Genomic DNA, 23,255 nt, shown 5'->3' with positions numbered 1-23,255 from the left:
CATGGCAAGGCCTCAGGGCAAGCCGTGGGGTCAGGACATTTATTCTTTTTGCCCACACTTCTCCCTGGGCAGTGACTTGACTGAGCTTCTACAGGGACCATGCAGACTGAAATGTTGTCCATAGGGATGAGCACGAATTCTCCAGGAATTTTAAAGGTAGAGGGCTCTTCAAGATAACTGAGTTTGATCTCCTGACTTTATGGCTGAGGAAGCAGAGGCCTGCAAAGGAGTGGCCTTGCATGAGACCACACCCTGGGGCCCAGGGAGGACCTGCCCTTTCCTGAGCCCTGCAGATCTCTGAACCTGGGGGCTCTCCGGCTAAGGCCTGACCCAAGAAGGCTGAGCATCTGCTTTCTCTGTGTGGTCTCCAGGGCTGGAGGTGTCAGCCAGGCCAGCACTGATAAGGAAGATCTGTTCCTATCTCTTCACAGGTGACGTAGGAAATACTCAGTAACCACAGAAGAATCAGTCTGTTGCCCGGGCGCTTATTCACTTGACAGGCTTGTCTAAGCAGGGTGGGTGATAGTAGCCACAGAAAGGAACAAGACACCACTACCGCTCCTAGAAGCTCCCTCTAGTGTGCAATGCTGAGGCAGCATAATTCAAGGAGATGCGATACGGAAGGGCTGAGGACCAAAGCTGTGGCGCCACAGGTGGTGGGGGTGACTGCCACTTTGCCTGCAGGAGTGAAGAGGCAGCTCTCCAGCTGCTTCCTGAAGGAGAGAGTTGGGTGGCCTTCCAGTCAGAGGACATGCCAGGGATGAAGGCTCACTAGTGTGGAAGATGTCAGCCCCATGTAGGAGGGCCATTTAGCACGGCTGAAGCAGAGGCCTGGCTATCAGACCAGGCTGGGTGAGCCTGGGAGGCATAAGGAGGGGTGTAGGCAATGAGGGATCTTGGCCTGACATCTTGGAGAGGTTGCTTGGGCATTAGCGTGAAGGGCCGAATAAGGAAGGGAAACACTGGGGATAGAGAGGCAAGGAGGCTGCTGCCATTGGGTGAGTGCGAGTCCTAGATTTGGTTGGGGGTTGGAAAATAAGCAACAGGTATTCTGGAAGTTCTCTTCTGCTTGCTGTAACAGAGAGGAAAAGCTAACTGTATTTTCATTGGCTTGGAAAAACTTTATTTTGACCCAAGGAAGATCCTGAGATTTGGGAAACAGGGTCTGGGAGGTGATGCTGACTTCCTCCAGGAGGGGGAGCTGCAGGACAAGCCTGGAACCAGTTGACTCTGTCACCTCTGGGAACCAGAACCCTGCTGGCTTCCTTGGGAACAGGCATCTGGGCCACTTCATGGTACCTCTCCTCCCCGGCACCAATCCAAGAGATACATGATGGTAAAGATGTCTGAGGGATGGCCATGGACCTAGGTTCTGCAGAGTACCAACAGAGGACCTGGGTCCTCAAGAGTAGCTCTGCCCTAAGCCCATGTACAGTCGGCCCCAGGACTTGGTCGGAATCCATCTTTGTAAACCAGAGGTTTTGTTGCAGAGTCCTATAAAACCTAAGTGCCACTGTGGGTCAATAACATGGCCCTTTCTTAAGTAAGAGCATCTGAGTCAGATGCAATAGATGCATGTGCTTTCTTGGTCAATACCCAAATTTAGGGGGGATCTCAACATCCTATTAACACACTGAAGGATGACCTGGAGCTGAGCCGGGAGGAAGAGGGCAGCTTCTTCTTCTTCACCTCTACCAGCATCCTGCCTGGTGGGGTTCTCTCTACAGTCCACCTACTAGTTCAGGCCAGGCTGAGATTCCTGCTGTAGAGAGGAATGTAACCTGGATGAGGACCCAAGCGGGGAGGGGCAATGCCTGGGCACTCGAGAGTCTGAGATGCCACAAGCACTAAGGAAGGAGTAGTTCAGGGTCAGGCTCTGTAGTCAGAGGACCCTGACCAGGCTCCTAGCTCTGTCACTTATAACTTACAGGAGGCAAGTAACTTTGCCCCTCTCTGCTCTGAATAACGGGAATATTAATAGTACCTCGTAGAGTGGTTTGGATATGAAACGGAATAATACACGTGAACCGTCTATCCCGGGGACCCCAGCATGCAATAAGTACACCCCAACACTAGCCACTGTTATTTTATCTCACAAAGACAAGGTCTGAAACCAGGACAATACAGGAAAATAGGCCTGGTGACTCCTATAAAGGGTGCCAGGAGGAAGAGGGAGCCCTCTCTGAGCCTTTCTCTTTCTGGTGAGGAGTCCACAGCAGGCCAGAAAAGAGGGAAGATTACAGAAGGGGAAAGTTTGGTCCAGGCTTAATTCTGGCGGAGGAAACAAAGGAGTAGATGTGTCCTTTCCCACCGTCCTGCCCCACCTGCCCCTGACTGACAGGGTTAAAAGCCTCTTCCTGTGGGGAGAACAGGTTAGTAAAAGCAGAGCTGGAGACTGGCTGGCTAGGCCAGGCAGTGCTCGGCTACACCTCGGCTACACCCCGGCTACAGTGCTTCCGAGGGGCAGCGCCTTCCTCAAGTTCACCCCGTCTAGCCTCCCTGGGGCCACTCCTCACCCCTCCTCTCCCAGGGCTCCTCTGGAGCCAACCCCTTGGTTTCAAGAACAGAACCCTTCCTGACCTCCAGCCCAGGGAGACCTCAAACTCTCCCACTGTCTCCCCTTAAACATCAGGCCTGATTGGCCCCCTGATGTCTTAAGTCCTGTTTGCTGAGGAAAGACTTCTTGGAGGGCTCCTGAGGGATTCAGCTGCAAGGGAATAAGCCAGGAGGTGAGGGCAGACAGTGGTAGGAGCCTGTGTGTTCCGCTAGATAGTGATGGATCCAGAGCAGGTCAGGGCTGCCATGGAGCCATGAGGAAAGAGAAAAATAGAAACAAATCTACAACAATCAACAAGCCTTTCATTATTAAAGAAACCCAATCTACCAAACAAACAACCAACAACCACATGTCATAGTGTCAGACTTTCTGATTTATTAACATTTATCAGATGTCCCAGAGCTCTCCCTTGTCTCCTCTCTGCCAACTCAGGGGCCCTCTGCCCTAGGTCAACAGCCCCTGAGAGCTCATCTACTACAGAACCCCTCCTCCCTGCCAGGGAAGGGGCAGCCTGGAGGCCAGAAGGGCTTGGTCAAATGGGAGCGAGGGCAGGTGCAGATCCCTGAGGGATGACTTCCTGCCCTCACCATTTCTGAGATGCCCCAGCCCAGGACGGGCATGGAAACAAGGCCTCTTGTCATTTCTCCTCAGGCCTGAGGAATCAAGCCAAGCTGGCTCCTTGCTGTGCTTTCTCATCCAGTTAAGACCACAAATAGGCCGATGAAGCCCCAAGTCAAGCCTTTGCTGGAACTGCTCACACACTGGGGGCAGCTCTGCCCTGTGCAGTGTGCCGGCCCTCTCAGCCATGGCAATAGGAACGGCACCGCCCCACCAGTCTGAGGAGTAAATGAGCACTGGAGGGGGCGTTCTCCTGGGGCCACCTTCGGATTCACCCGAATTCAACTCTGCCCAAGTTGACCTATCAAATGAAAGACACTGTGCTATAACCAAGCTCTCCCATCACAGCTCCTCCCTCGCCCTTTGCCCCGTGGCAGGGAGCCCACGTGCAGGCTCACAGGTTATTCCGCTGGAGTGCCTCGCACAGGTTCTGGTTGGCGTCGGGCTCCTCCGTCAGCACCTCCACAGCCTCCCACTCCCCGGATCGGCTGGACCGTTTGATGGCATCCACCACGCTCTGCATGTAGAGCCCATCCTCGAATGAGGCGGCCATGGAGACGGGGGTGTGGTCCCATGTGCGGCGGTCCCCCTGCCCCTGGAAGGACTGGCGCAGGGCCTGCACCATGTAGACCATGCCCTTCAGGTAAAGCAGTGGGACATCCTGGGGCCCCTGCTCAGGGAGCCCCGTGCCCACAGCCAGCGAGTCCCTCAGCAGCAGCTCCTCTTGTGTGGCAGAGTTCTTCTGCCCGTAGAGGTCAGCTCCCCGGGCAACAAGGCGTCCCGCAGAGCCCACCACCATGACCTCGTGCACAAAGGCGCCTGGCATGTTGAAGTTGAGTGTTACTGTGCTGCACACACCCCCGCCCATGAGCATCTGGAAGAAACAGAAGTCATCGCTGGTGACATGCCGGATGCCACGGATGGCTGCATTCTGCCTCACAAAGGTCTTGAGCAGCCCATGTACCTTCTCGGCTTTCTGGCCAGTCAGGTGGGTCAGCAGGTCCACAATGTAGGTGCCCATGGTGTGCAGGCCCCCACCGCCCATGAGCTCGTCACAGATCCACCCGTAGTTGGGGCTGAGCAGGCTGCCCGAGTAGACGCGGGCATCACAGATCATCACTGCACCCACGTAGTGCTCGGCAATCAGCTGCTTCATGCGCACGAAGGCAGGCAGGAAGCGCAGCACGTTCCCCACCAGGCTCATCAGCTGCGGGTAGTAGCGCGAGGCTGTCACCATCCGGAAGGCATCCACCGAGGTTGCTGCCTTCTCACAAACCACATTCTTCCCAATGCCTGAGAATAAAACACAGCAGGAAATCTCAAAGTTCCAAGGGGTTTACAACTGGGAAAAGAAAACCCATTTCTGGAAGGCAGATGACTCAGGAAAGCCGTCTCTGAGACCAGGTGGTGACCTGGGACAAGAGGAAAGGTGATCAGCTTGGATGAAAATGGTACCCAGTGACTGGGACTAGAGAAAGAGTTATGGGCTCGAGAAAGAGAAGCAAGTTCTTAAAGGAAAAATGAAAGGAGTAGAGGCAGAAGGTGCAAACCAGGAGTGGGAGGTAAAGAGAGGTGGCACAAGGGTAATTTTATGTGTCAACTAGGTTAGGTTATGGTGCCCACCAAATACTAGTCTAGACACTGCTAGGAAGATATCTTTAGATCTGATTAACATTTAAACCAGTAGACTTTGAGTAGAGCAGATTACCCTCCATAATGTGGGTAGGCCTCAACTCATCAGATGAAGGCCTTGAGAAAAAAGACTGAAGTTCCCTGAAGAGGAAGGCATTCTGCCTCCAGACTGCCTTCAGACTCAAGTCTGCAACATCACCTCTTGCTGGAATTCAGATTTGCTCTGCAGATTTCAGATCTGTCAGCTCCTAAAATAGCATGAATCAATTTTTAGAAAATAAACCTCTACCTCCCTCTCTCACTCGATATACATCCTCCTGGTTCTGTTTATCTAGAGAACACTGCCTAATACAAGTGGGCTGGAGAGGTGGACATGCTTCTTGGACATGCTTATGTACCTTTATGCATTTATTAGATCATCAGCTTGGGGTAAGAAAATCAAATCTATATTCTAGGGGATGAGCTTAGCACTCTCAGTTGTAACTGCAGAAAGGGCTCTAAGATTCCTCGCAGATTGTCCTCTGAAAACACTGGTTCAACAAGTTAGTGTAGTCATAAGGCCCGAAAATGCTTGGCTCCAGTAGGAGGGCAAAGGGAGAGAAAACATCCTTTCTGTCTCATGCCTGTTCTGAGTACATCGCAGCTGGAATGCACCCAGAGAGCAAAACAAAGCTAGACAAAGCCCTGAAGAGAGAGACCAAGAGGACTGAGCAGCTCCCACACGAGGAAAAGAAAAGGATCAACACTCCTCCACATCATGAGATGAAAGCTCATGAAGGTACGAACAGCCACAAGACACCAACTCCTGGAGTGTTCCTGTGAGCTTGGGATGGTTCAAGCAGAAGAAAGTCTTATGCTAATACCTTCAACAGAAAACTTACAAAGCCCAAGAAGTCGTATGGACTGTACACACACAGGTTTTGGGGTACAGCAAGCTAGGGAAGGGTGAAGACATCCAGTTATTCCATTACTCATTCCACAGACACTGCCCTTGGGGTGCAACTCAAATCCCATTACCTCAATTCACCCAAGAAGTCATGGGTTTCTTGAGGGAACAAGCTCAAGGGTCTGGTACAGATGGCAGAATAAGGGAAGACTTCATGGGGGAGTGCCGCCAGGGTTATCTTTAAGGAAGCAGATGTTCCAGGGAGCATAATGGGGAAAGGACACCCAGGCAGGAAACTGCATGTGCAAAGGCACTGAGGAAAGGGCTGGGATTCCTAAAGTCCTGAGTACACACCAGGAAACAGGTTGGAGAGTTTACACAGGGTCTATAAGAAACGTAGGAAATTGGATAGATAGTTGGTAGCATCACTCACAAAGACATCCAAGGTGGTGGGGTAGGTTTGGGGTTGGAATCCCAAACTGAGCTCTTGATACTCCCTTCCCTGAGTTTTCTCCATCTCAGTCAATGGCGATTCCATTCTCCCCGTTTCTCAAGCCAAAATTACGGATGTCACCCTCACATCCATCTCACTTTCAATCATCAGTAAATCCTGTTGGCTTAGCTTTCAAACTACATCCAGGATCTCACCAGTTCCTACTACCACCACTGCCACCTTCCTCATCCAAGTCACCACACTTTTTCGCCTGGATTATTACAACGGTAACTTAACTGGTCTCCCTCAGTCTTTTTTTTTTTTTTTTAATAAATTAATTTTTAAAATTTATTTATTTTTGGCTGCGTTGGGTCTCTGTTGCTGTGCATGGGCTTTCTCCAGTTGCGGCGAGCAGGGGCTACTCTTTGTTGCGGTGCGCGGGCTTCTCATTGTGGTGGCTTCTCTTGTTGCGGAGCACGGGCTCTAGGCGTGCAGGCTTCAGTAGTTGTGGCTCGCGGGCTCTAGAGCGCAGGCTCAGTAGTTGTGGCGCATGGGCTTAGTTGCTCCGCGGCATGTGGGATCTTCCGGGACCAGAGCTCGAACCCATGTCCCCTGCACTGGTAGGCGGATTCTTTACCACTGCACCACCAGGGAAGTCCAGCTTCTTCTTCTTTTTTTAATTTTTATTTAATTTTTTATTTTAATAAATAAAAAATATTTATTAATTTAGGCTGCGCTGGGTCCCAGTTGTGCACACGGGATCTTCGTTGTGGCCTGCGGGATCTTTTTTTTTAGTTGCAGCATGTGGACTTCTTAGTTGCAGCATGTGGACTTCTTAGTTGCAGCATGTGAACTCTTAGCTGTGGCATGCAGGATCTAGTTCCCTAACCAGGGGTTGAACCCGGGCCCCCCGCGATGCGAGCGCAGAGTCCCACCCACTGGACCACCAGGGAAGTCCCTGGGTGTAGCTTCTTCTGATGGACTTGGATTCTGTTCACACAGGCTCAGGAGGGGAACTTGTCTGGCCACCTTGCAACAGAAACAATGGGGCCCCAGGACAGCTGACTGCTCAGAAAGGGCCACTTATTGGTGCCAAACTCGAGCTTTGGAGCCACTTTGGGATTCAAATTCTGGTTCTCTCGCTTGGTTGCTGCATGACCTGGGACATTTCTAAACCTCTCTGGGCTTTGGTTTACTACACTGCAAAAGGAGAGTCACATCTACCATGCAGGGTAGAACAGTAAGTCAAATGAGGCAGTATATGTAAAGTGCTCAGCCCAGCACAGCTCTGTCAACAGTACATTTTATAACCATCACCATGGGAGAGACCCAGCAGATGTCATAAATACAGGAAAAAAAGGGTCCATTGTGACTCAGATTTTAAGACTCACACAGAAGCTACATTTTCCAGGCCAATAATATCAGTGTTCAATATTTTGAAAATTTAATTTTTAAAAAGAAGTTTAAAGATCAACATGAACATAGATGAGTTTTCTTATTCTATGTGCTGTTTATCAGGCCTCTCATAGCGTTAGGCCCAGACCAGTCCTTGGGAAGCTCACATCCTGACAAAGCCCACAGGAGATAATCTGGTGCCTTTGGCCAATCCTTCCAAGCTCCCCTCACTTCCTACCCTCTCCCCTGACACCCTGACCCTCAAGAACCCCACAGAGCATTTGCCATCTGCACATATGGGATTCTCGGGCATGAACTAACTCCCAGTGTTACAAAGCTCAGTGCTGCGGCAAGGAGGAACACATGTAGATCAGTAGCCTATGACCTAATTCAATCTCTTCACTTTACAAAACTCTTGAAATCTCCTGCTCTTCTCTAAACAGTAATGAAAGCTTTACAACAGGTACCGGCAGGACAACAGGAGAATGGCTAGCCAAGCGTTACATGCCCAAGGCGGGGAGCAGTGTGGAAAGGGCAGGGGGCCAAGGTAAGGGGAGAGGCCCTTGCACAGGGGTCCAGAGCTGGAGGGAGGCCCTGCAGGGAGAGTAGCCCCTAACTGCTATCACTATCTGCTCTTGGAGTGTCTACAATGCTTCCCCACACTTGTGGGATTTTAGGATTAGGGACAGGAGAATCACAATACTGGGTGAGAATTTGGCCACTTGGCTGAAGCTCTGGCCAACCCAGAGGTTTCCTGCTACAACTATGCACAGCAGGGGTTGGGGTGGACACTGCAACGTGGGGAGGAGAGGAGATGGGCTGGGAGGAAAAGGACTCCTGTGGCTGCTGAGAGTTTGGTGGTGATAAAACTAGAGTAAGTAATATCTACTTCATGCCACGAGAGGTCAGGGAAGGGGAAGAGGCCTTCCTTCTTGAGCCTGAACAGTAAGAGAGCTTTTGAACTTGGGACCCAGTAGTATTATTAGTGTGGGAGCTAAAGGCCATCCTGAGTTAAACCAGGCTCCTGCAGGCCAGCTGCACGGGTCCTGTACCTTTAGGAAGACTGGTGTTGCCTTGAAAGACATGTTTATTTAAGTTTATCTAGCTTTCCTGTTAGGAAATCAATGAGATATTAGAGAAGCTGAAAACCACTTTGGTCTCCAGGGAATGGGGAAAGCATGGATGCCGAGTGCCATTAGCTCAGATCTTCTGGAGGCTGAACAAGTTCCAGACTGCAAGCCTCTCTCCAGCTCATGCTCCCCAGACGACCTAGGAGTAAAGTGCCCTGAGAAGCTGCCCCAAACCACCTCTTTGTTCCTTAGTAAAGCACCACAGGTTCACAGCTCTGGGACAACACCGCTGTTTCCCTCTCTAGAGGTGTGGGACTAGACAAATGATTTCAAACAGCAGGGAAGAGAAGCAGCCCCAGAAAAAGCACCACTTTTATGTTTTACAAAATCCATGGATCCTGCCTTTTTAATTTTTTTTAACAATGTTCTGCTACTGAGAAAAGTAAGTTTGAAAGCCACCAGACAGAATCACTGCTGCCCACAGCCCAGTCTATCCTGGGTCACAAGCCCCTGTCGGCTCCCTGAGTCACACCAGCAGACTGGGCTTGCACCAGTAGAATTTGTGAACACTTCCATTCAACCAGTGTGCCAGGCCCTGTGCTAAGCTCAGAGGATACAACATCAGGCATGATCTCTACTTTCAGACAACTTACAGTTTAGTGGGAGAGAAAGCCATTAATCAAATTATCCTGTGAATACATGTAGAACTGCACTTGTGATAAATGCAATGAAGATGATATTAATGTTAATATGAAAGATATAGCAGGGACCTGATCTGGACTGGGGGTCAGGGAAGGCATCCCAAGGGACTGGTGTTCTTGGGATTAAATTATCTGGGTCAGGCTGCTTGAGGAATGATCCCTTGTTATCTTAAGAGCCCATGGGGAAAGGATTGGCAAACCCAGCATTTTTCTAATGAAGCATACAAGTGCCAAGAACTGGGCACAGAAACTTACCTTTTAGTGACAGATTTAAGAAAACATTCAACTATGGCAAAAATGGTGGGGCACTTTGTACATTAAAATTTTTCTGAACCACTTCTAAATTGAGAAATAAAACATTAGAGTCCCTCCCTCTCCTTTAAGGAATTCATGGGAAAGCCACAAGGATGAAATCTGAGGTGGAAAAAAATGAAAAGTCAAACAAAAGTAGAAAATAAGACCCTGAGAAAACCATAATTCAAAAAGACACATGCACCCCAATGTTCATTGCAGCACTATTTACAATAGCCAGGACATGGAAACAACCTAAGTGTCCATCGACAGATGAATGGATAGAGAAGATGTGGTACATATACACAATGGAATATTACTCAGCCATAATAAGGAACGAAATAGGGTCATTTGTAGAGACGTGGATGGACCTAGACTGTCATACAGTGTGAAGTAAGTCAGAAAGAGAAAACCAAATATTGTATATTAATGCATACATGTGGAATCTAGAAAAATGGTACAGATGAACCTATTTGCAGCACAGGAACAGAGATGCATACATAAAGAACAGATGTGTGGACACAGCGGGGGAACGGAGAGGATGGGATAAATTGGGAGATTAGTTTGACATAAATACACTACCATGTGTAAACCAGATAGCTATTGGGAACCTGTGGTATAGCACAGGGAGCTCAGCTCGGTGCTCTGTGATGAGCTAGATGGGTGGGATGGGGGGTGGGAGGGAGGTCCAAGAAGGAGCTCCTTCCAGAGCTTTACATTACAGGAGGAAAGAATGGGTCCTGCTTTTGAGGCATTAATTTAAGTACAGTCCTCCAGGGACTTCCCTGGTGGCGCAGTGGTTAAGAATCTGCCTGCCAATGCAGGGGACATGGGTTCGAACCCTGGCCCAGGAAGACCCCACATGTCACAGAGCAACTAAGCCCGTGCGCCACAACTACTGAGCCTGTGCTCTAGAGTCCACGAGCCACAACTACTGAGCTCGTGTGCTGCAACTACTGAAGCCCGCACACCTAGAGCCCATGCTCCGCAACAAGAGAAGCCACCACAATGAGAAGACCACGCACCATAACTAGAGAAAGCCCGCGCACAGCAACGAAGACCCAATGCGGCCATAAATAAATAAATAAATTTATATTTATAAAGATATATATATATCTAGATATATCTAGATATATCTAGATATATATAGTCCTCCAACCTACAGAAAAGTGTTCCACATTTGAGATGACTTAGAATGCTTAGTTTCATTTCTAAGCTACATTCAACTCAGTGAACACTTACCTAACGAACATCCAGAGGAGACGCCTACCATTTATTTTTGATGTGAATTTAAGTTAAACAAATCTGCTCTTCCATGTGGGACAACAGGAAAGGCTGGCTTTCCCTTGTAACGTGATGCCAGTGTCCTTCTTGGTCAGTTCTCGGAGGCAGTCATATATCATGCTGGAAAGGCTGAATGATACCTTCATTTCACAGGGGCCCACACAGGTTGAGAGGGACAGAAATAGGGTCAAAAGTGGGGTCTGATGTCAAGGTCAGTTTGGTGCTCTGCCTACAGCAGTTCATGCACTCACACCAAGTCATTTGGGAAAACTGGAGGAGTTCTCATGGCCTCTTTCATATAAGTTAAAATTAAGTCAGAATTCTCACTAAAAAAAAAAAAAAGAAAAAGAAAGCAAGCACACAGGGAGTCAACTTCATGGTCACAACAGGCTCAGTGACTCCTTTGGGGCCTAAGTGGGCAGTGCCTGAGGGCAGGTCCAGCTGACAAGGGCTCTCTCAGCCCAACCAAATTGGCACTGTGGTCATGTACCTGCAAGAACAGACCAAGGACCCTCATTCATACCCTCCTCCTTCCTGACAACAGAGATGTGGAGAAAAGGCTGATGGCCTTACTTCACTGAGGGCTGGGATACAAGACCCCAGAAGCTTCTGGTCATCCCTGTTCTTCCTGTTTATATTAAATGGCCCAAAGTCCAATGTTTTCCTGTACCAGGAAAACAGCAGGCTTGGGCCCAAAGAACTCTGGGGTTTCCTCTTTCTCCTTACACAGCTCAGAAATGGTCTCTGTGGGGACCCTAAAGTTCAAGAAGGCGACCAGAGACTCTAGAATTCTGCCTCTGCGGGGATCCTAAAGTTCAAGAAGGCGACCAGAGCCTCTAGAACTCTGCCTCTGCACACACCTGGCCTCACCAACCTGCATTCATGCCACAAGGAACGGTGAGAAGTCAAGTGACCATGGTAGCTTGACTCCCTTGAACCAGCCCTCTGTTAAAGTGTTGGCTTAAGTCTACTTCTAAACCCAATCTGGGAGTATTATCTGCCCTAAAAATCTAGGGCCAGTGAATAGCTCCAATGTCACACATCCTCAGGGAGAGCTCTCTGGAAAAGACAAACCATCTATAATTTTTGGCCAAAACTTACATGCCCTAAATCAACAACCAGACAGACTGCTATTCCTGCTCACTTCAATGAACACTTATCCTCTCCAACCCATTGGGCTAGAGGTGACAGACACCCTCTTATTCTCAGACTATGGGAGAGACAAGCAGCAGAGCCTTGGACCCTCCACCATGGCAGTGGCCAGAAGGAGTGGCGGTCAGCCTCCTGGCATATCAGTTCCTGGACCCACAAATCTCTGACTGCATCAGACAGACACCTGGCTCCCATCACCTTATAAAAAACAATTACTCTGTCAATTAATTATATGCTACCTGAATTGTTACTTGTCTTTTCTCATTTACCTTGCAATGTGTGTTACTTCTAGTCTCTTCAACTGGACTGTGAAATATGAAAGCAGAGACAGCTCCAATCCAACACTGCTCTGAATGTCAAGAATGACATCAGGACAGTGCCTAGCACACAGGAGACATTTTTTTAAAAACTGCTGGATGAATGTTTACTGGTTTGTTTTCCTATTAAATTAGATTCTGATTCTTATATAAGACAAAGAGAATAATTTTTCTTCAGTTGACAGGAAAGAGAAGCCCAACAGGAACTGCAGGAGAACAGCTCACCAAGCCATGCCCAGCCAAGGGCAGGAGGTGGCCGAGCAAACTATTTCCGGAGGGAGCAGAGATGTGAGCAGGCTGATCTGCGGATCCTGTCAGGGAGACTCAGCGCTGTCAGAGAGCCTTCCCACCCTCTGGTATACAAAGTTGCAAAGCTTGGTGGGAAGGGTGTGTGCTCAATCTAGTCAAGGACTGACAAAATATGAGAAATGGCAGCCTTGATACATATCCTCTTCTTTCTGTGGTGCTGCGTGCCACAGAAATGGAAGAACAAATGCATCAATCACAGCCAATTCCCCAGTGCCCAGGTCTTTGAACTCTGACTTCACAGAGGCAAACTTTACAATGCCTGAAATGTAATAATCTCTAGCCCCTGTGACAGGCCAACTCGAAAGACATTTGCTTAATTTTTGCTCAGGGATTTACTTATGGGAGGTGGGGAACGCTGCATGTCTCCCAGCCACTGGAGTATTTCCTCCCCCAGCCATAAGGCCTCCCAACGTGCCCTCCCTCGGCACTGCTTCAGGGATGAGTGCTGTCCCAGACCCAGGCCCAAGAAGGGCCACCCAGGCCCAGAGGAGAGCAGTGACACTCAAGGACCACCGAGAGGGAGGCGCAATCTGCCCTTGCTATGGCCTGACTGTCCGTACCTAGAGCCTTCACAGATATCTGTCGGGTAAGCGGAGGGGGGATGTTGATGCACACCAGATCCACGTCTTGATGCAGCAAGACGTCATCGGTCCGGCTGGTATAGAAGGTGATGTTCATCTCCTCGGCAAGCTGCTTTGCCTCCTCCTCAGTCTTCCCCCACAGGGCCTCCACCGTGAACCCTTCTGCCCGCAGCAGCGGGACCAGAACCCGGGCAGAGCTGCCAGTCCCAAACACGCCCACTCCGGGAAGCATCTTCATGCTGGCTTCTCCGTTCACCAACTCATCTCCTCACAAGAGTCTCCAGCATGAGTACGACCATCCCACAGTCCTGGTCACACATGGCTCCTGGAACAGCAAGCAGGACACTGGCTGTTAGTGGAGGGCACACTCAGCTGAGGCTACTTTCTGGGCTGATTCGGAAGCAGCAAGTTCTCTGCCACAAAAGACAAATGAAATACTGCTCCAAAGTGAAACGCTGCAGAAGCTTCTCCCATGGAGACTTAAGGATATTAGCAATATCTATGTACTAGGAGGAGGAAAGATGAAAAATGAGTAAAGCTAGGTTCAAATTTCTGTTCTGTTACTTAATTTTCAGTGTGACTCTGGTCAAACCATTTAACCTCCAGGGCCTTAATTTGTACAAGTTCATGATTCTATGGTATTATATTACACAAAGAAAAAGAAGAAAAAGAAGAGTGTTATTGTATTACAGTAAAAGACAAAAGAGAACTACTTAGGTGTTATACACGTTATAATTTAAAAGTTAATGGTAGCAAGCATAGGAAAATGTTCACTAGAAACCAAAAATACCAAAAAAAAATTCCAACTACCAAACTGGCAGCAGCAGCAGCAATAACAAGGATATTTAGAATGAAATTTTTTAAAAAATTTATTTGTTTTATTTATTTTTGGCTGCATTGGATCTTCATTGCAGTGCGTGGGCTTCTCATTGTGGGGCTCGGTAGTTGTGGCGCACGGGCTTAGCTGCTCCGCGGCATGTGGGATCTTCCTGGACCAGGGATCGAACCCGCGTCTGCTGCATTCACAGGCGGATTCTTAACGACTGCGCCACCGGGGAAGCCCAGAATGAAATTTTTTATATAAAAATATCCATGCTAACGTTGACTAAGATAGTGAAAAATTTGGAAATGAGATAGATGTTCAATAACAGTAGTGGGTTAGATTAATAACACTACGGAGCCACTGAAAATCATGAGTAGAAGGCCCTCAGTGACCTGAAAGACATCACCATGTATTCACTGAAAAGGCAGAAAACAATATGTGAAGCATGATAACAATTTTATTTAAAACAAAACCAAAAAAAGCACAAAAGCTGTATGTATGTATGAGAATATACAAGGATATCTCTATCAATAACCATACTCCATACAGAGGACATAACAGAAGGACGTGAATTTAATAATTATTACTTAAATTGTTGGGATTGTGGATGATTTTTGTTTTCTGAACTTTGCCAAATTTTCTACAATGAATGTTTCTTACTTATTATGGAGCTTTTCCTTCTGATCACAAGGGTTTATAAAATGAAATAAAGAATGAGACCAAACAAAAGTCTGCTTCGAAACCACAATGAGATTTAGGTGTGTGCAGGGTATCAGGTTTCTCCACACAGCACTCCCTCAGCTAAACCAGTGGTCCCCACTCTAGCTGTGTATACGGTCACTGGTGACCCCAGACCCACTGAATCAGACTGTGGGGATGAGGCTATGTCACCATCACTTTCTTTTTCTTTTGGTTCTTATTTTATTGTGGTAAAATACACATAAAATTTACTATCTTAACCATTTTTAAGTGTACAGTTCGTGGTATTACGTACATTCATACCGTTATGTAACCATCACCATCATCTACTTCCAAAACTCTTCACATTGCAAAACTGAAACTCTGTCCCCGTTAAACAATAACTTCTTATTTCAACCCCTCCCCCCAGCCCCTGGCAAACACCATGTCTCTATGAATCTGACTACTGTAGGTACCTTATATAAGTGGAATCTTATAGCATTTGTCCTTTTGTGACTGGCTTATTTCACTTAGCATGTCCTCAAGGTTCATCCATGGTGTAGCTTATGTCAGAATTTCCTCCCTTTTTGAGGTTGAATAATATTCCATTGTATGTATATACCACATTTTGCTTATGCATTCATCTGTACATGAACACCTGGATAGCTTCCACATCTTAGCTACTATGAATAATGCTGTTATGAACATGGGTGTACAAATACTTCTTCCAGACTCTGCTTCCAATTCTTTTGGGTATATACCCAGAGGTGGAATTGCTGGATCATATGGTAAATCTGTTTTTAATTTTTTGAGGAACTGCCATACTGTTTTCCACAGGTCCTGTACCATTTTATTTAGTTATTATTATTTTTAAATTATTTATTTATTTATTTAGGCCAAGCCATGCAGCTTGTGGGATCTTAGTTCTGTGACCAGGGATTGAACCCGGGCCCACGGCAGTGAAAGTGCCAAGTCCTAACCACTAGACCACCAGGGAACTCCCAAGGTCCTGTACCATTTTAAATAATAATTTTACAAACACCTTACAGTCCCTTAGTCTACCAATTACCTTAAAAAAAAATCTACTTTCTGCAAATCACAATTTTTATTATTTTTTTTTAAAAAAATTAATTAATTAATTAATTAATTTTTGGCTGTGTTGGGTCTTCGTTTCTGTGCGAGGGCTTTCTCTCTAGTTGTGGCAAGTGGGGGCCACTCTTCATCACAGTGCGCGGGCCTCTCCAGCCACGGAGCACAGGCTCCAGACGCGCAGGCTCAGCAGTTGTGGCTCACGGGCCTAGCTGCTCTGCGGCATGTGGGATCCTCCCAGACCAGGGCTCGAACCCGTGTCCCCTGCATCGGCAGGCAGACTCTCAACCACTGCGCCACCAGGGAAGCCCCAAATCACAATTTTTAAAAAGTTGTATCCAAATGTTGGATATCCAAATGCTGTTCTACTTTCATCCACGTACCATTGCTTCACTTGCATCTCCTCACAGATCAGTCAACCTATTTGTCAGTTTAATGGAGACATGGCATTCCTTTTGTAAATCCCTAATAATTAACTACTTCCTTCCCCAACTGTGAGCACTAGCGACATATACATCTCTTCCTTCCCCATCCATGACATCCTCCCACCTTTCTGGTCATTTCTGAGCACTACGTTCAGGCTCCCCTGCTCTTATCCTCAGCTCCTTCAATGTTGAGCTTCTTGAGGTTGTCAGAGGTGTTCTCTTCTCTTCTTGCTCCACATATTCTTTGTACTACTCATGTCCCAGGCTTTAATTAGTATACCAGTGACTTCCAAATCTGCAGCACAAGCCCCACTTTCTCTCCAGAGCCTCACACCCATATATTCTAAGCTCCACAAAACCCACACGACCAAACCTGAACAGAAGCAGTAAAGTAAGATGGTGAGAACACACAAAGTGAAGGCATCCAGGACATCTGGGGTCAAATTCTGGCCTCACCACTTCCTAGCTGAATGCAATGTTTTTCATGGGAAAAGCAGGTCTAATGCTGTTTAGCTCCTGGGGTTTTTTGACGATTAAATGAGGTCCGGTTGTAAGTGCCCAGTAAAGTGTCTAGTATACAGTCAGCACTTAATAATTATCATAAACCTTCCCTCAAACATTTTCTTCCTGTATTCTCTGTCTCTTGGTATGTCACCATCATCAACTCGGTTCCTCAACTCAGAAAGCTGGCCAGCATCGCAATCTCTTTATTCCCTTACCTGTACAGGTAACTCATCATCAAGTCTTGTTGATCCTCCCTCTTTATTATGTCTTAAATCCACCCCTTCTTTGATATCCCCTCTGCCACTGCCCTAGTCTAGCCCCCAGCACCACTCACCTGGATGACTGCAACAACCTTCTACTTGATCTCTCTTGCTTCCATTCTTTCCTTCCTTCATCCATTCCTCATATTGTGAAGAGATCTCTCTAAAATGCAAACAGAATCACATCACTCCCTTCCTTTTTAAACATTTCAGTGACTTCCCATTGGACTCAGTATGAAGTCCAGATGCTTTAGTATGACTTACAAGGCCCTGCAAGATCCAGAAATCTCAAGACAGGTCTAGCTTTGTGTAGGGTCACTTTCAAGGGTTATCTCCAAAAGAGATGAGTTTCAAAACACATACCTAGATAACCTAGTAAGAAGAACGCTCTGTGAAATTACTAGCTATAAACCAGTTAAAAGTTGGGGAGACAGTTACTCAAGATGAAAACAATGGCTTCAGAGTAACAGATGATGAGTGTATTTTTTCTTTCTGGGAGAATTAAACAGTGGGGAACAGTTTTTTATTGAGCCCCTTTGAGATCATATTAACATATAAATTTGTACATGAATGTTCACAGGAGAATTAATCATAATAGTCAAAAAGTAGAAACAACCCAAATGTCCATCAACTGCTGAATCGGTAAACAAAATCTGGTATAACCATACAAAGCAGTACTATTCAGCCACAACAAGTAATGAAGTACTGATACAAGCTACAACACAGATGAACCTTGAAAACATTATGCTAAGTGAAGGAAGCTAGTCACAGAAGGCCACATATTATATGATTCCATTTATATAAAATGTTCAGAACAGGCAAATCCGTGGAGACAGAAGGTAAATCAGGGGATGGGGGAAAGGAAGGAATTGGGAGGTACAGTAAAGTAAGATGTTCTCACCATCTTACTTTATTGCTTCTGTTCAGGTTTGGTCATGTGGGTTTTGTGGAGCTTAGAATATACGGGTGTGAAGCTCTGGAGAGAAAGCTGGGCTTGTGCTGCAGATTTGGAAGTCACCGGTATACTAATTAACTTTATTCTTCTACATTTGGTTATTTAGTTGTTCCAGCCCCATTTGTTGAAGAGACTATTCTTTCCCCCAGAATGACCTTGGCACCTTTACTGAAAATCAGTTGATCATTAACGTATGGGTTTATTTATGGACTCTCAATTTTATTCCATTGGTCTATACATCTGTCCTGAACTTATAGTAAGTTCTGAAATCAGTAAGTGTGAGTCTCCTAACTTTGTTCTTTTTAAGTATTATTTTGGCTATTATGGGACCCTTGTATTTTCCTATAAATTTTAGGATCAGTTTGTCAATCTGGGATTTTGATAGAGATTGCTTTGAATCTGTAGATCAATTTGGGGACTGTTGTCACCTTAACAATATTAAGTTTTCTGATTCATGAACATGGGATGTCTAATTTCTTTCAACAATGTTTTGTAGTTTTTAGAGTATAAGTTACGTACTTTTATGTTAAATTTATTTCTAAGTATTTTATTTTATGCTATAGTAAATGGAATTGTTTTCTTAATTTCATTTTCAGATCCAGCTTCTCTTTTGCTTCTACCGTAGATACAATTGTACTGTGCGAAGTATACATCTCTGTTAGGGGTTGGTTTGCCCATATAGCCCACAGTACAGCATCCTACAGTACTGCTTGATCCTACCTGAAGGACACCTGTGCCTTTGTGAACCACGGACATAAGCATGACTTGAGCTGCCTCTAACTCCAGACCCCTGTCAGCTTCCTGCCTCCTCCTGTCTCTACTCTCTGGGCTGTGGAGCTTGGCTTGTTCCCTGCACTCTACCATTTCTACCATTGGGTTCTAGCTTAACCATCTTTCTTTCTTTCTTTTCTTTTTTCTTTTTTTGGCCATGCCACGCAGCATGTGGGATCTTAGTTCCCCAACCGGGGATTGAACCCGTGCTCCCTGCATTGGAAGCGCAGTCTTAACCACTGGACTGCCAGGGAAGTCCCATCTTTCTTTCTGATGGTGAATAATGTCCGTGGCCTCTCAGCCACCTCTCTTTCCTCTTTGCTGATAATTCTCTTGCCCTTACAGGATTCCCTTCTAGTTAGAAAACAGTTCAGTCACATACTATCTTCTATAATTTTCATGTCCTGAACTCCCTTTAGCTATTTTGGTCACTTTCTGCATTTACAGGTTTTTGGGGAGTTACTTACAAGTCATGGATATTCTGGGAGCTTGAGAGTGTAAAATTTGTAGCACTACACAGTAAGATTCTGCTTAAGCTTTGTGGGTCATTCATTAAAACAGCTCTAAGGGTCAGGCGAGTAAGACATAGCCACCATAAGCAAGGATGTCCGTGTCCTCTCTAAATTCCTGCCCAGGGCACACTTCTTCCTCTCTCACACCTCATTCCTTCATGTTCTAATTATATTTGGGTGTATATTTGCACTGGTGGCTTAAAACAACAGAATGGATTAGAAGAAATTTTAATAACCTCTGTTTCACTGACAGTGACTCAAAGGGCAGCTTCATCAACACCCATAAATAAAGGGGCAAGAGCTGGCCTCTGAGGAAGCCAGATGGCATGAAGCTAGGCAAGCCTGACTAGGTATTTCCTGCTCCAGTAGACAGAACTAGTTTTCCTCATTTATTTCAGTGATTACCCTTTCTCACCCCTAACATGTCCTATTGCTTGCCCCCAGTATCCTTGTACATACCTTTCATGTGCCTCCAAAGATCTCCACAAACCCAGTCCTGCCTAGCTCACATGCATTCCAATCAGCATATGCTGGTCAGGAATGAAGGGGGAAAAGTGCCTTGACAGGACTGACTATATATAGTTTGACAAGGCTATAGGTTATGGGGAAGGTAGCACAGAGGTTAGAAGCATGGAATCTGCAGCCAACCTTGCCTGGGCTCAAATCCTGGCTCCACCACTGACCAACTAGGTAACGTCAGGTAAGTTTCTTAATCATTCTGTGCCTCTGTTTCCTCATCTGTAAAATGGGGTTAACTGTATGTACCTCACAGAGGAGTTAAGGATTAAATGAGTTAATATTCATGAGCGTTTAAAACAGGGCCTGGCCCCATAGTAAGTCACTACATGGATCTTTTTTTTTTTTTTAAAGCTATGTATGACTGCCTTAGATATCTCCTCTTCGAAAGCTGTGTAGGACTATGAAGATAATATTCTAAGCTAATATGCAGTGAGTGCAATAGGCCAGGCAGTGTTTAGTGTAATGTATAGTATATCCCTTCAGGTCTACGCAATTCTGTCCTATAGATGAGGAAAGCAGAAGCTTAGAGTCGCTAGGTAACTCTTCCAGGGTTCCACAGCTGGTTTTTTTTTTTTTTTTTTTTCCATAGCTGGTTTTGTGTAACACACCTGCCACAACTAGCTGTGAAACCTGGAGCAGGTTACTGAGCTTCTCCGAGCCTCCATAAAAACAGAGGCTTGTATGTGTGGAACAACTCTTCTTTCATCCCTAGCGATGAGTGTGAGCCAGGAAAGTTCATTCTGCTCCCTGGCTTGGCGACTGCTTGCCTCAGCTCCACCACTCAAACCAATATTGCTCTGTTCATACATCACACCTTTATTGAGGGCCCCAACAGGGAGACTGTAGGAGATAAAAAGATGAAAAGACACAGTCTTAACTTTGGGAGCAAGAAGTCAGAAAGGGAGTAGGAGCCAGAGCTGGTGGCACAAGTGCTAATCTAAGGAGTTTGGACTTTGATTGGTGGGTGTGCTCGGTACTCTTGCTCTGTCCCACTTTCGCCACCTGATCCCCTCTCTGCTCTGCTCTGTCCCCCACGAATCAGAAGGTCAGTCTCTAAGAACTGTATCACGTGGGCTTCAGGCCCTCTGGCTTCCATCTGGGTCCAGCCAATCTCAGGAGGAGATCAGAGCACAGGAAGAAAGGTTACAGTATTCATTCTCTGCCTCTCTCCCTACCAGCATGTGGCTCTGGCAGGAGCTGTGATCCTTGACCAAGGTCAGTGTCTACTACGGAGGACCCCTCTCCCATTGCCACAGATTTTGCTGGGTTCCGGTACCCCTCCCTTCCCCCACTGTGCCTCAGGTGGTAACAGTATCAGCTATAGCCAGTCCCTGCCAGTCCCTCGGTGGGCCACCATCCCTTGTAGGTTTCCCTTACCGCACTCACCATCGTAAATAATCTCTCCATTAAAGGCTTTTCAATAACCCTCTGAATGTGCTGGCTGTGTCCTGCCTGGACCCTAACTAATACAGTAAACAAAGAGAAGCACTGAATTTTTTTTTTTTTTAATTTCATGTAGGTGGAATAGAGTTCAGGAGACACTAGACACAGAGAACCAGTTAAGATATAAAATAAGAGATAAGGAGGGTCTGATAGAGGGAATGAAGTGGAGCAGACAGCTATCAATAGGACCTGGGATTATGAGGGGAGAGGGAAAAGCCAAAAATGGCGCCAAACTATAGACCAACATCCCTCATGAACATAGGCACAAAAGGAAAATCCTCAACAAAGTATTAGCAAACTGAATCCAGCAATGTGTTAAAAGGACAATGCATGATGACCAAGAGAATGTAAGGCTGGTTCAATATTCTAAAATCAATTACAATAATTCAACATATCAAGTCATGAGATTAGTTATTAAATTGCATTAATTAGAAATGCAAATTAAAACTTATTTATTACAACTACACACCTATTGGAATGTGTGAAATTCAGAAAATCTGGTATCAAAAACTGGCGAGGATATAAAGCAGCTGTTCGTTGTTAGTGAAAATGAAAAATGGTACAGCCACTTCGGAAAACAGTTTGTCGTCTTTTAAAGTTAAATATACACAGCATACAACCTAGCAATCCCACTTCCAGCTATTAACCAAGAGAAATGAAAACTTATGTTCACACAAAAACCCATATGTGAAGGCTTACTTTTTTTTTTTTTTTTTTTTTAAAGGATTTTCTTATTTATTTATTTATTTATTTATTTTTGGCTGTGTTGGGTCTTCGGTTCGTGCGAGGGCTTTCTCCAGTTGCGGCAAGCGGGGGCCACTCTTCATCGCGGTGCGGGGACCGCTCTTCATCGCGGTGCGCGGGCCTTTCTCTATCGCGGCCCCTCCCGTCGCGGGGCACAGGCTCCAGACGCGCAGGCTCAGCAATTGTGGCTCACGGGCCCAGCCGCTCCGCGGCATGTGGGATCTTCCCAGACCAGGGCTCGAACCCGTGTCCCCTGCATTAGCAGGCAGATTCTCAACCACTGCGCCACCAGGGAAGCCCAGGCTTACTTTTTAATGTCTAATGTTGGCTTTATTTGTAACTGCCAAAACTTGGAACCAACACTAATGTCCTTCAACTGGTGAGTGGATCAACAAACGGTAGTATATTAATGTAATGGAATACTACTCGGCAATAAAAAAAGACCTACTAATACACGCCACGACATGGATGAATCTCAAATGTATTATATGCTAGATGAAAGATGCTAGACTCCAAAGGCTCCATACTGTGTGATTCCATTTATATCACATAATAAAAAAGGCAAATTATAGGGGCAGAATAATAGATCAGTGGTTCCCAAGGGTTGGGGTCAGGGGCCTGAGGAGACTACAAAATGCCACAAGGGAATTTTGGGGGTGGGGAATGGTGAAGGAACTGTTCTATATCTTGACTATGGTGGTGGTTATATGACTATATGCATTTGTCAAAACTCATAGAACTGTACACTAAAAATGGTCAATTTTACTGGTATGTAAATTATATTAAAAAATATGTGACCCCCTAAAAAATGATACTGAAGTTCTAAGCCTGGGAAGTTGTAGTATCATTAAGAGAAACAGGGAAGCCATGAGGCCTGACAGTTGAGACACGTGCCAAAACTGGGATTTGTGGATTCTGTTCTTCCCAGACTGGCTAAATATCATCTTACCTTCTGTATGTCTAGCCCATGGAGTCACAGCTTCTGCAAAACCACAGGACGAGACCCACTCCCCATCACAGAGGTGGGCCAAATCCAATATGATACCTGTTTTTTGTTTTTTTAAATTTATTATGTATTTATTTATGGCTGGGTCGGGTCTTAGTTGCAGCATGAGGGCTCTGTAGTTGTGGCGTGCAGGCTCCAGGGTGTGTGGGCTCTGTAGTTGTGGCACTTGGGTTCCAGAGCGCGTGGGCTCTGTAGTTTGCAGCACATGGGCTCTAGTTGAGGCACGCGAGCTCGGTAGTTGTGCTGCACGGGCTTAGTTGCCCTGCGGCATGTGGGATCTTAGTTCCCTGACCAGGGATT

At 46.4% G+C, this 23,255-nt stretch overlaps 1 protein-coding gene across 5 annotated transcripts in view; it reads right to left on the bottom strand.

The window, feature by feature from the left end:
- Positions 1-2,912: 2,912 nt before the first annotated feature.
- The window catches only part of GFOD2 (Gfo/Idh/MocA-like oxidoreductase domain containing 2), a 38,734-nt gene continuing 18,391 nt past the window's right edge, over positions 2,913-23,255 (bottom strand). For 3 of the 5 annotated variants that reach the window (XM_007198132.2, XM_007198133.3, XM_007198134.3), the window contains exons 2-4: positions 17,080-17,168; positions 13,206-13,551; positions 2,913-4,468 (exon numbers count right to left, since the gene is read on the bottom strand). In XM_007198132.2, coding sequence (XP_007198194.1) covers positions 3,570-4,468; positions 13,206-13,464 — 1,158 coding nt within the window. In that variant the 5' untranslated portion in view covers positions 13,465-13,551; positions 17,080-17,168 and the 3' untranslated portion in view covers positions 2,913-3,569. Of the gene's footprint in view, positions 4,469-13,205; positions 13,552-17,079; positions 17,169-23,255 lie in introns of those variants that run through there. The other 2 variants (XM_007198136.2, XM_007198137.2) reach the window with 2 other exon arrangements.

The sequence above is a fragment of the Balaenoptera acutorostrata genome, chromosome 19 (genome assembly GCF_949987535.1).
Source record: "Balaenoptera acutorostrata chromosome 19, mBalAcu1.1, whole genome shotgun sequence".
Taxonomy (NCBI): domain Eukaryota; kingdom Metazoa; phylum Chordata; class Mammalia; order Artiodactyla; family Balaenopteridae; genus Balaenoptera; species Balaenoptera acutorostrata.
This window is presented reverse-complemented; position numbering and strand designations above follow the sequence as displayed.